At 37.4% G+C, this 13,662-nt stretch overlaps 1 protein-coding gene across 1 annotated transcript; it reads right to left on the bottom strand.

Annotated features, from left to right (window-relative positions):
* Window positions 1–4,210: 4,210 nt before the first annotated feature.
* Window positions 4,211–7,486, bottom strand: LOC141556805 (protocadherin alpha-8-like). Its single transcript, XM_074291592.1, has one exon. It carries the CDS (start codon window positions 7,484–7,486, stop codon window positions 5,066–5,068), a length of 2,421 nt encoding a protein of 806 aa, XP_074147693.1. The 3' UTR covers window positions 4,211–5,065.
* Between the last annotated feature and the right edge of the window lie 6,176 nt (window positions 7,487–13,662).

The raw sequence follows: 13,662 nt of genomic DNA, 5'->3' as shown, positions 1-13,662 counted from the left end.
CTTTGCTCTTTGATATTCATAACCTTCAAAAAATTGATTAAGGTCTGTGTTCTTCCTTAAGTTTCTTAGGGAACCAAGAAAAAAATTAAACAGACATAGTTCTAATTAATGAATCACTTACTTGTTAATTTTCAGTAACTTATTTAAGCTAGTTTTTCCCCCCTTTATCTCCATCCCCCTATATCTATTATTGAAATAATCACTGTTTATCAAGAATGTTATAACTAAATTTCTCTTTTCCTAATGAATGTTAAAAATTAAGTTAAATCCAATAGTATCATGTATCTGTTGTGAAATTTTGTTTTCTCCCTTATTTCAGAGCTACCAACCTTATTCATTCTAAAGAAAGAAGAAAACATAATGACTGATGAAATAAGTTTAATGACTTCTATAAACTGCCAACACATAATATTTCTGATATCACATCATGAGTTCAAATATATTACAGATTCCAAGTCTCACAGACTCAAATTTAGTGATCACAAAAGTTTCCATATCTTCAGTATTTCCAATATTATTACTTCTTCCATCCAAATTATTATATATATATATATTTCCCCCTGAGGCAATTGGGGTTAAGTGACTTGCCCAGGGTCACACAGCCAGGAAGTGTTAAGTGTCTGAGACCAGATTTGAACTCAGGTCCTCCTGACTTCAGGACTGGTGTTCTATGCACTGCAATACCTTGCTGCGCCTCTTCCATACAAATTAAAAATGATAAGGATTAGAAAGACTAGGGAAAAATTGAGAGGCATGTAAAACATGACAAATGGATAATAATCCTTACCAACCATTACTTGTTTATTGATAATCCACTCTATGCTCAGTACAAATATATATGTGCCTGAAAAAATAGTTAACATCTCTTGACTATCAGAAATAAAATATCTCAGTTAATGAGGCAGAGAAAGAAGAAGGATGAGTTAGAAGAGAAAGAGCAGCAAAGGAAGGAAAAGGAGGAGAAAGAGAATGAGAGAGAGAGAGAGAGAGAGAGAGAGAGAGAGAGAGAGAGAGAGATTAGGTATCAACTTAAATGTAACTATTTAAATGAAATAATTTCCTTTAAAAACAATAAAATTTTCTACTTTTTTCAATAAATAATGTCATCATAAATCTTCCTGTGAAATTTGTCTATTCTGACCAATAAAGTTACTCCTCAAAAATCTTAATGATAACAAATATTATATCCATGAAAGATTATTAAATTTACAAAACACCAAAAAGAATAAGAGCACAAATGAATAGGGGGGAAATATCACTGGATTCAAACTAGCTGAAATAGAAAGTCCTTAATATCATCTTTAAAATAGCAATCAGGACATGTATCAAAACCAAATCTGAAGTTTCAGGTCTGAAGAAGAAAGGTACACATAATAGTGTAGTGTTGGAAATTTGATACTAAAAATATAAAATTGAGAAGAAATTAAAGAACATTTGAATAATACCCAAAGGTAGGTGACAACCAAGAAATAAATCTTGCAACCAGTAGTTTATCCAGATAAAATATTGGTTTTTGTCCTTTATATTTCATAGAAGAGACCTAGTTACAGTACTAACAAATCCACTTTTATTAACTTTTCTTAAATACCTGGTTTCTTAAAACTGCTGTTAGCAATTATGAAGAGATTTAAAGCATAATCACTGTGTGCATGGCATTTACGGGATCATTATAATATGCAGTAAATGAAGCTATAATTTAAAGCACATCTTGGAGATAGTAAGACAAATTATTATTGGGGGTCTGAGGAAGAGATGGGAAGTTACATATGGAAATAGTAAAGGCTTCTTGAAAGAGGTGAATTTTGGTCAGGAATATCAAAGGGCTGGGGAAAGACAGTGAAAATGAAAGAAAACCACTTAGCAGTTGGTTTCAAACTGTAATACAAATTGTTAGTCATCAAAACAATGTGTACTGGCCAAGAAATAGGGTGGTAGATAAGTGAATAGATTAGGTCCACAATATACCCTACTAAATGATCACAGTGATCTCATGTTTCATAAACCCAAATTCCTTATTTGACAAAAATTGCTAGGAAAACTGGAAATCAGTTTGGCAGAAACTATGCATAAAGAAATGTTTCAAACCATATACTGAGATAAAGTCAAAATAGATTTATGGTTTAAACATAAAGAGTGATATCATAAACAAATTAGGGAAGCACAGAGGTTTTGATTTGTCAGAACTATGGATAAGAAAACAGCTTATTACCAAGAGAGAGAAAATCATGGGAAGTGTAATGGATAATTGAGATTGTATGAAATTAACAAGGTTTTGCACAAACAAAACCAATGCAGCTAAAATTAGAAAGAAAACAGAAAACTGGGGGAAATTCTTTTTACCATGAGTTTTCCTGATAAAGACTGCATTTCTCATAAGAAATTGAGTCAAATTTATTTTTGAAAAAAAAATAATGCTATTCCCCAATAGTTAAAGAACATGAACTGGTACTTTTTGAGAAGAAAAGATCAAAATTAATAATATTTACATTAAATGCTCTAAATCATGATTGATAAAGAGAAATGAAACTAAAACCACCTCTGTAGCACCACCTCACATCTATCAGATTGGGGGAAAAAAAAAAAAACATTAGAGGGGATGTGAAAAACAAGGTATACTAATGCACTGTGGGTGGAGTTATGAACTGATCCCACCACTCTGGGGGAACCATTTGGAACTATCAACAAATAGCTTTTTGCATACCCTTTCACCCAGTAATATGACTATTAAATCTTCATTCCAAAAAAAAAAAAAATCAAAGGAAAAGGAAAAAAGCCTACATATACAAAAATAATTATAGCAGCTCTTTCTTAGTCTAAAGGAACTAGAAACTTAAATTTAAAAATGGCTTAACAAATTATGGTATATAAATATGATGGAATATGAGTTTGCTGTAAAGTGAAGGGAATGGTTATGATGTAAAACGAAGGGAACAGAATGAAGCAACAATTATATTGTCCAGATTATCAGCTTTAATTCTATAACTTTAAGACAATGACCATGTACATTTCCAAAGGGAAGCTACATGGTGCAACAATAGGTCAGGCCTGGAGTCAAGAAGACCCAAGTTCAGAGATGGATGGCCTCAGACTCGTTGTGTGACCTTGGGCAAATTTCTTAACCTTGTTTGTCTCAGTTTCCTCATCTGTAAACTGAGTTAGAAAAGGAAATGGTAAACTACTCTATTATTTTGATAAGAAATTTACAAATTTTGCCATAGTGAAGTATTAGAGAGAGTACTTTGGTAAATCCCTTTGCCCATTAGACAAACTATCATAATAACTGAATAATGCCGTTTAATAACTTTGAAACATATTTTCGTTGCACTCAAAATGTGGCATATCATCAAGAGTTCAGGCTCTCAAGAGAACACAAACTCAAAAATTAAATGGATCTATGATTTCATCAATAACAGAAAAGGCTGTCAATGTTTGCCCATTTTCTGCAGCTACAATCCCTCTCCACACAAGTTAGTCAAAAAGGGTCTGCCCAACATGCTGGAGACCTTCTTTGATTTCTCCACAATTAAGGCATATCAATATTGCTCTCTGACTATCTATCTGTCATCCATTTCTCTTGGCACACACCAAGTCTTGGCACACTTTCATACTCATTGATCAACTCATTGATGACATCCTTCAATCTTCTACAGAAGTTATCATTGTTTATATTTCAGACTACTCATACCCAAAATTCCCCTTTTCATCACTCTCCATATAATTTTGACCTTTGTTTCTTCAGAGAAAGTTTCAGGTTTCACTTTTATTCAGCAACATCAGTAAAATATTTGAGTAGAAAGGACAGGTCTTTGCTATTATAGGAAGTTTGCTATTAGTAAGTGATTTGCATTTCACTTGAAGAAATATAATATTCACTTCTTTTTCACTTTTAGGAGATGCTTGTTGTCCATCTATATCTCTTTATCTCACATCCATTTTTTTTTCCTGACTGTTAAAATGTAGTTGATTTTATATCTTGGTGGTGTTTTGGGTGTTTACTGTATCTAGTTTTATGAATTATTTTTGGAAGAAAAAGCTGTATATAATTTGCAAATCTTTGGCCTCTCTTTTTCTCCTTACCACATTTTCACACATTTCACACATATTTTCACACCACCCTGTGTGTATGTCTATGGGTATTAATAAATTCAGAGTCCACAACAATCAGTTCGATTCACTGACAGATTATGGCAATCATGATAGCAAACCTCACTTTCCACATTTATAAAATAGAAATAAAAACAACACCTCTCAGAATGATTGGGAGGATAAAATACAATAGTATAAAAACAAATATTTTTCAAACTTTAATGTGATATATAAATGCTAGCTAGCATTGGCATAAAACCCAGCTTCTTAAATTGAGGGTGACAACACCATAAGGGGTCTCATAACTGAATGTCGGAGTCACAAAATTATGATTTATTATCAGTAAATGTTTCATATGTATACTTACTTTATATACAACTATGAAACAAGGGTCACAAAAATTTCTTGAGCAAAAAGACCCTGTGAATGGGGAAAAGTTTAAGAAGTCATTGCATAGACAATTAATTTTATGTTTTCTAAATCGTTTTTCCCAGTGGCTATGCAATGCCATTAAATGGAAGAAACTAGATAGCTTTAGAGATGATCATCAACACTATGATTTTACTTATCCAACAAATGAAATATATGCAAGAACGATCAAAATAAGAACTTAAATATGCAGAAGATAAAACTCACACTAAGGATATATATGGCACAAAATGATTATGTAGGTTTCTTTAAAGTGGAGAGATGTAATGAGAACTAGTCAAGAGAAGAATTCTATAGAAATGGGTTACCTAAGTAAAAGATAAATGAAATTTTTGACCCAAGAAGGGACATACTTAAGAATGTGAAGAAAGGAGAAGATGGAGAAGAAAATGGAAGAGGAAAAGAGCATTTCTGAAATCTTAGTAGGTTGGAAGGCATGATTTGATGAGAGAAAAATAAAATTTGAAGGGAAGAGGAATGAGTCACCACAATCGGTGAACTTCTTGAGGGAAATAACAATTGCCATCTAAACAAAAATAAAGAGGTATAATCAATAATCACCCACCTTGCCTGAGCTATCCAGGCCAGCCTCCTGCTTCTGACCTCTTTCTCCAGAAACGGGACACGGAGGGAGGTTAGGGCTGAAGGCCATGAGGTCATTCTTGGCCGCCCCTTCTCCAGAGCAAACCTGGCGCCGCTGCTGAGAAAAAGACCAACTCCCCATTTCACTTGAGCACACCAACGTGGGCTTGCTGGGCCCATAGGAAGCCTGTGGAGGTGAGGAGCACCGAAGTGCCACATACAACAGTAGACTCAGCACCAACAGGCTGGACACCGAGCAGATGGCGATGATCAAATAAACATTCACATCCACCAAGGCAGGCTCTTTCCCCATGCCAACCTTTGCCGAGATCCCGGAAGCTCCTGAAAAAGTCTTTGAGGTCTGTCCATTCTCCACCACTGATACACGCACGGTGGCTGTGGTAGACAGGGCTGGTTCTCCATGATCTTTCACCAGCACCAGCAGCGTCTGCCTCGGCCCATCAGATTCCTCCAGAGCCCGTGTTAGGCTGATCTCGCCAGTGTACAGCCCCACCCGAAAAGGGTTGCGACCGACGCCCGACTCAGGCTGCAACTCATAAGACAACCACGCATTGTAGCCGGAATCCGCGTCAACTGCGCGGACCTTGGCCACGACGTGGCCCGCTGTCACCGACTGGGACACCAACTCAGTTCCTGCGACCCCAGCCGCTCCGGACCCTGAGTGAGGGGGCAGTACCACGGGAGGATTGTCGTTTTCGTCCAGAACAAACACTTGCAGGCTGACGTTGCTACCTAAAGGAGGGAAGCCCGCGTCCCGGGCGCTCACCTGGAACTGCAGCAGCTCCAGCTCCTCGTGGTCTAGGGGCTGCAGGGCGTACACTTTCCCGCTCTCCGAGTGCACGGACACATAACTAGACAGTGGACGCTCCCCAACCCTTCTCTCCACCAATGAGTAAGACACCAGCGCGTTCTCTTGCGCGTCGGGATCCGACGCGGACACTGTGAAGATGTGACTGCCCGGCGGGTTGTTCTCTTTCACAAACACAGTATACACGGGTTGCTCGAAGGCTGGCGCGTTATCATTCACGTCTTCGATGGCCACAGACACGCTGGCAGTGGCCCAGAGCGCTGGCTTCCCGCCGTCCTTCGCAGTTACCACGAGCTCATAGGCCGGCACGCTCTCGCGATCCACAGAACCCTCCAGCACCAGCGAGTAGTAATTTCTGAAGGTGGACACTAGCGTGAAGGGCCCAAGGGATGACAGTGAGCAAGTCACCTGCCCATTGGGTCCAGAGTCTCGGTCAGACACACGGATTGAGGCAATCACTGTACCAGGAGGAGCATCTTCTCTGACAGGAAGGGACAACGACGTTATAGAGATGTTGGGAATGTTATCATTGGCGTCCAAGACTTCCACCAGGACCGTGCAATGACCAGTAATTGGGGGACTCCCTTTATCTGTTGCATCCACTCTAATTTCATAGGAATTAACATCTTCAAAATCCAGAAGACCTTGGATTGAAATTTCTCCTGTATCTGGATTTATATGAAACTTATCTTTAATCACAGGAGGAGCGAGACTATTGAAAGAGTATAAAATCTCCCGATTGATGCCCTCGTCAGCATCGGAGGCGTTCAATCTGATCACTAAGGTTCCGGGAGCCGCATTTTCCATTATCTTCACTTCGTATTCTGATCGTTCGAAAGTGGGGGCATTATCGTTCACATCCAGGACTGTGATGAGCAGCTGCACTGTGCCCGTGAGTTCGGGTTTGCCCCCATCTGTGGCTGATAGTATTAAGTGGTGTTCAGGAATTTCCTCCCTGTCTAGCGGCTTTTTAAGCACTAGTTCCACCAATTTACTTTGATCATTCTTTGATTTTATTTCTAGAGTGAAGTAATCACTGGCGCTAAGCCTGTAACTTAGTAAGGCATTAGAGCCAATATCTGAGTCAGAGGCTCCCTCTAGAGGGAACCTAGAATCAGTTAACCTGGATTCGGAAATAAATAGTTTTTGTTCCTTCACTGGGAATATAGGAGGGTTGTCATTGATGTCCTTGATCTCCACCTCCACATGAAAAATTTGCAGTGGCTTGTCTACGATCACCTCTAAGTGGATGCTACAAACCGGGTTTCGGCCACACAGCTCCTCCCGGTCTATCGGAGAATTCACAAATAAAATGCCGTTCTGCACATTTACCTCCAAGTAATCCCTGCGTCCTTTGGTCACAATCCGGAACAGCCTCGACACCAGCTCCCCGACCTCCAGACCCAAGTCCTGAGCGATGCGCCCCACAAACGTACCGTGTTTCGCTTCTTCCGGCACCGAATAATGGATCTGGCCGCTCCCCACCTCCCAGGATGTGTGGAGCAGAAAGAAGAGCAGCAACTGCTGCGCTCCACAGTCGCCTCCCCAGGAAAACACCATCGCAAACCACTTTACTCCAAAGGATAACTCAAATCTTGGAATACAGGTAAAAATGTGTGTCCGTTTCTTCCAGTCTCATTCTGCAGCATCCGCCATTGCTTTCATCACTTAACTACAATATAGAGCCTTCCCCCAACACCCTGAAAGGGAGTGAAGTGATATTCCGTGGTAGACAGCGACATCAAGTGGCACGAAAGAGTAAGTAAAAATTTATCTTAATGGCGTAAAAAAAAAAAAAAAAAAGCAGTTCCTATATTGCCCAGCATTTAATTTTGTTTCGTAAATATTTTTCATATTTCTTGTTTTGCGAATTGTTTCAGCATATAACTAAAGTTTTCTTCGTCGAAGGAAATGATTCTAGCTCTGTGATTGCTTCTGCTGCTTTATAATGAAGGAAATGGTGCTTTAGTTCTTTTAAGTCTTTAAATTGGTTTTAAATACAAGTTAACATAGTAAGAAAAATAATAATAACTTCCTTTTGAAGAGGTGGAACGCCGGCTCGTTTAAGAATGCTAAACAGGTATTGGGATTATATCCCAAAGAAATACTAAAGAGTGGAAAGGGACCTGTATGTGCCAAAATGTTTGTGGCAGCTCTTTTTGTTGTAGCTAGAAACTGGAAGTTGAATGGATGTCCATCAATTGGAGAATGATTGGGTAAATTGTGGTATATGAAGGTTATGGAATATTATTGCTCTGTAAGAAATGACCAGCAGGAGGAATACAGAGAGGCTTGGAGAGACTTAAATCAACTGTTGCTGAGTGAAATGAGCAGAACCAGATGATCACTATACACTTCAACAACAATACTGTATGAGGATGTATTCTGATGGAAGTGGAAATCTTCAACATAAAGAAGATCCAACTCACTTCCAGTTGATCAATGATGGACAGAAATAACTATACCCAGAGAAGGAACACTGGGAAGCGAATGTAAATTGTTAGCACTACTGTCTATCTACCCAGGTTACTTATACCTTCGGAAGCTAATAATTAATGTGCAACAAGAAAATGGTATTTACACACATATATTGTATCTAGGTTATATTGTAACACATGTAAAATGTATGGGATTACCTGCCATGGGGGGAGGGAGTGGAGGGAGGGAGGGGATAATTTGGAAAAATGAATTTAAAAAAAAAAAAAAAAGAATGCTAAACAGGAACTCTCGACAAGTACTGGATGTGACAGTCAGAAAAGTCAGAAGGCTTGGGTCTGATTCCTGAAGGCTATTTACTGTGGCCTGGGCAAAGCATTTGCCCTCTTAATGGAAAGTTCTTCACATGGAAAATGGGATGGTAATACTAGTTGGGCAAGGAAATCACTTTGTAAACCTTAAAGTACTATAGGAATGCTAATAATATCAGCTTGCATTTTAAAATATTTATGATGCATTTTTAAGTAGTCATTAAATATTATATGCCACTGTGTGCCTAGTACTAGGCACTTAGGTGTCTAAGCAATTAAGATACAAAGAAAGAAAAAACCCAAGCACTGCTTTGAAGGAGCACAGTCTTTTGGGGGGAAACTACTTGCCAACAGTTACTTATGAATAGTTTATATTCAAAATAAGTTGGAAACAGTCAACAAAAGGAAGGCACTAGAATTAAGAAAGATTTGGAAAGTTTTTTTCTAAAAGTTGGGATTTTAGGTAGGTAATACAGGAAGCTAGAGAATCCAAGAGGTAGATATGAGAAGAAAAAGCATTCACATTTATAGGACAAGTAGGTGAAATGCCCAGAGCCAAAGGAATGTCTTATTGAGGAACAGAAGAGGCCAGTGTCACTAGGTTGCAGAGTCATTGGGTGGGAGGAAGTCTAAAGTTGTGTAAGGTGTAAGATGATTAAAACATGTATTGAGGCACCTTATCAAGGATTGTGTATGCTAAACAGAGATTTTGTGCTTAATTCTGAAATAATAGGCACCATTAATGGGAGCTTATTAAGGTGACAGATCAGATCTATACTTAACGAAGATGGACTTTGCCAACAGTGAAGAATGAGTAAGAAAACGAAAAAGACTGAAGAACTATCAATAAGACTATTGCAGTTGTCCAAGCATGAAATGATGAAGGTTTGCATTAGGGTAGTTTTATCATGTTATCTCATATAAAATTTTAAAGCTTTCCCTCTTTTTTCAAATCCTCTCTTATTGCTTTTTAAAGAAGAAAAACTATAGAGAAATTATATTAAGTAACCACTACTTCTATGATTGCTTGTCTTAACAAATAATATTTCTGTTATAATGCCATAAGTACAAACATATATTGCAGATTCTGATTCTCATAGATTCTAAATTAGAGTTTTCATAAAATTAACAGAATTGGCAAACGCACTGGCAATTGATGAAGAAAACCCATATACCTCCAATATCTTTAGTACTATTAACCATTAATATTTCTTCCATCCAAATAGGAACCTTAAAAATTAGAGATGTCTATGGAAAGTTAAGAGACACAATGGAAATGGATAAGATAATCGTGATTAATTATTAGGTGCTTTTTGACAGCCTCCTTTGTGCTTAGCACAAACAGAAATATGCCCTATCTAGTAAAATGGCCAAGATACTTTAACCATCATGGAGAAAATATTTCAATTAATTCTTTAAAAAAGGAAAGAGATTGGGTATCAATTCAAATGTAACTATTTAAACAAACAATTCCTATAAAATAAATTTTAAAAAATTATTAGAGATTAAATTTACAAATAAAAAAATGATGCTATCACAGTCAAAACTAAGAGCACAAAATAAATGAGAAGAAATCTGCTACTGGATTCAAACTAGCTGAAATGAAGTGCTTAATGTGATCTTTAAAAGAACAGTCAAAATATGTATCAAAGCCAAATCTGAAGTTTCAGGTCTGAAAAAAGAAAAGTAAAAGTAGGCATAATACTAGAAATTTTATAATGAAAATCTAAATTAAAAAAAAGTTTTCAATTCCCAAGGGTAGATGACAACTAAGAAATAGATCCTGCAAACAATAGTTTATCCAGATGATATTTTGTCCATATTCTAACAGAAGAAATCTAGTCATTTACTAAGAAATTCACTTTTATCAACTTTTCTTAATTACCTGATTTCTAAAAAAGAAAGAAAGAAAGAGAGAGAGGGAGAGAGAAAGGATTGTAAGCAATAATGAAGTGATTTAAAACTTAGACCAGAAATCCCTGTGTGCATGGTATTTAAGGATCACTATAATACACAAAAAATGAAGATACCTTTTAAAGCATATTTTGGAGATAGAAAGATAAATTGTTATTGGAGGTTAGGGTGAAAGATGGGAACTTACATATGGAAATAGAGCAGCCTTCTTGAAAGTTTTGGTCAAGGACATAAGTAGTCAAAAAAGGTGATGGATGGAAGACAACTTAGCAGTACTAGATTTCAAATTATATCACTAAAGTGGTAATCATCAAAATAATGTTGTACTGGCTAAGAAAGAGGGTGTAGATCATTGGAATAACTTAGGTCCACAATACACACTAAATGACCACAGTTATATATTGTTTTATAAACCCAAAGACACAAGCTTTGGGAGTAAGAATTCCTGATTTGACAAAAATTGCTGGGAAAACTGAAAAGCAATGTGGCAGAATCTAGGCATAAAGCAATATCTCAAATTATAGTAAAGTCAAAATGGGTGATATGATAAGCAACTTAAGGAAACATGGAATATTTTTCCCTTATATCTATGGATAAGGGTATAGTTTATGATTGAACAAGAGAGAGAAGGAGAAGGATCATGAAAAGTATAATAGATAATGTGAGGTAATGTGAAATTAAGAAGTGTTTGCATAAACAAAACCAATGCAGGCAAAACTAGAGAGAAAGCAGGAATCTGGGGAGAAATTTCTACAGAGAGTTTCTCTGAAAAAGCCCTCATTTTTCAGATATATAAGAAACAGAGTGACATTTTTTTAAAAATGAAATTGAATCACTTTCCAATTAATAAATGATCAAAGGGTATGAACGATAGTTTTCAGAAAAAGAAATCAAAGCTATAATTACCTAAAACAATTCTTTAAATCATTATTGATTAAAGAAATGTAAATTAAATTAATGCTGAGGTACCATATCACACCTCTCAGATTGGCTTATATGCCTCAAAAGAAAAATGACAGGTGATGGAGAAATGCAGGAAAATAGGTAAAAATAATGCAGTATTGATACAATTGTAAATTGGTCCAGTCATTCTAGGGAAAAACTTGAAACTGTGACCAAAGGTTAATAAACTTTGCATACCCTTTAATTCAGAAATATTACTAGTCTGTATCCCACAGAAAAAAGTAAAATATCTATATGTATAAAAACATTTATACCAGTTCTTTTTGCAGTAGAAAAAAAATTAGAAATTGAAGGAATGCCCGTTGAGATATGGCTGAATAACTTGTAGTATGTAATGGTGAGAGAGTATTATTGTGCTATAAGAAATTATTCATAATTTCTATCATCTTCAGATGATAGCTTCAGAAAAACCCAGGATTATGTATATGAATTGACACAGATTAAGTGAACAAAACTAAGAGATAGCTGTACAGCAATATCATAATGATGGTCAACCATGAAATTCTTAGTTACCCCCATCAGTACAATGATCAAACACAATTCTAAAGGATTAATGATAAAATAATAATAATAATAATAATAATAATAATAATAATAATAATAATAATAATAATATACCTCCAGAAAGAGAAACGATGAACTCTGAGGGCAAATTGAAGTATAATTTTACTTTTTTTTTTAATCTTTCTTGCAACATTGCTCATTTGGAACTAGATTTTTCATTATTTCCTATATATAATTTGTATTGTATTGTTTCCCTTCTCGCTGAGTGGAAGTAGGACTGAAGGGAGAGATAGAATTTGGAACTCAAGATTATGAAAAATCAATTAAAATCAATACTTTTTTTAAAAAAAGAAAGAAAAGGGTGAGTTTGTATTAATTAGTATTTCAACAGCCAAATAGGGAAAGGAAAGATATTCCAAGGTTTTAATTTTTAAATAATCCAATACTGAAATGAAATTTCATTGTTAGCAAAATTAGATGTTAAAGCAATGTGGGATGTCTCTAATTTCTTTTTTAAAAAGGGATTTGGGTATATGGAATCATTTAATAGATATTTGAATCAACAGAACGTAAAAGATATTATCAAGGGTAGAAACTCACTTTCCCCATGTTCTGCACGTGCTCTGTCTGTTCTCTTTCTTGAGAACCTGGACATGGTGGAAGATTCGGGCTGAAAGCCATGAGGTCGTTCTTGGCAGCGCCCTCCCCTGAGCTAATCTTCTGTCTTTGCTGATGGGAATAGGACCAGCTCCTTACAGTGTTTGAACACACGTCAGTGGACTTCCCAGACTCATAAAAACCCTGTGGGGACGAAGAGCACCGAAGTGCCACATATAGCAGCAGACTCAAAACCAACAGACTGGATACCGAGCAGATGGCAATGATCAGATATACATTCACATCCACCAGTGTCTTCTGCCCTATGCCAGTCTTTGCTAGCTCCTTGAAAGCCAAAGACGAACCTTTAAACGTCTGCCCAATCTCCACAAGTGATATAGTCACTGTTGCAGTAGCCTTCAAAGAAGGCTCTCCATGATCTTTCACCAGTACAAGGAGTGTCTGCCTCGGTCCATCCGACTCATCCAGGGACCGAGTAGTGCTGATTTCGCCAGTGTACACACCTACCCGGAAAGTGCTGTGTCCGGTGTCCACTTCCGACAGCAGCTCATAAGACAGCCAGGCGTTATATCCTGAATCAGCATCCACAGCCCGTATCTTCGCCACCACGTGGCCCGCAGCTACGGACCGTGAAACCACTTCGGTCACTGAGCTAAAGCCAGCATGAGGCGGCAGCACAACCGGTGCGTTGTCGTTTTCGTCCAGTACGAACAGTTGCAGGCTCACGTTGCTGCTCAGAGGAGGGAAGCCCGCATCCCGGGCATTCACTTGGAATTGCAGCAGCTCCAGCTCCTCGTGATCCAAGGGCTGCAAGGCGTACACTTTTCCACTCTCTGAATGCACAGATACGTAACTCGACAAAGGACGTTCCCCCATCCGCTTCTCCACTAAAGAGTAGGACACCAGTGCGTTTTCCTGATCATCTGGGTCCGATGCAGACACTGTGAAAATGTGACTGCCTGGCGGGTTGTTTTCTTTCACGAATAAAGT

This window comes from Sminthopsis crassicaudata, chromosome 2 (assembly GCF_048593235.1).
Source record: "Sminthopsis crassicaudata isolate SCR6 chromosome 2, ASM4859323v1, whole genome shotgun sequence".
Lineage (NCBI taxonomy): Eukaryota > Metazoa > Chordata > Mammalia > Dasyuromorphia > Dasyuridae > Sminthopsis > Sminthopsis crassicaudata.
This window is presented reverse-complemented; position numbering and strand designations above follow the sequence as displayed.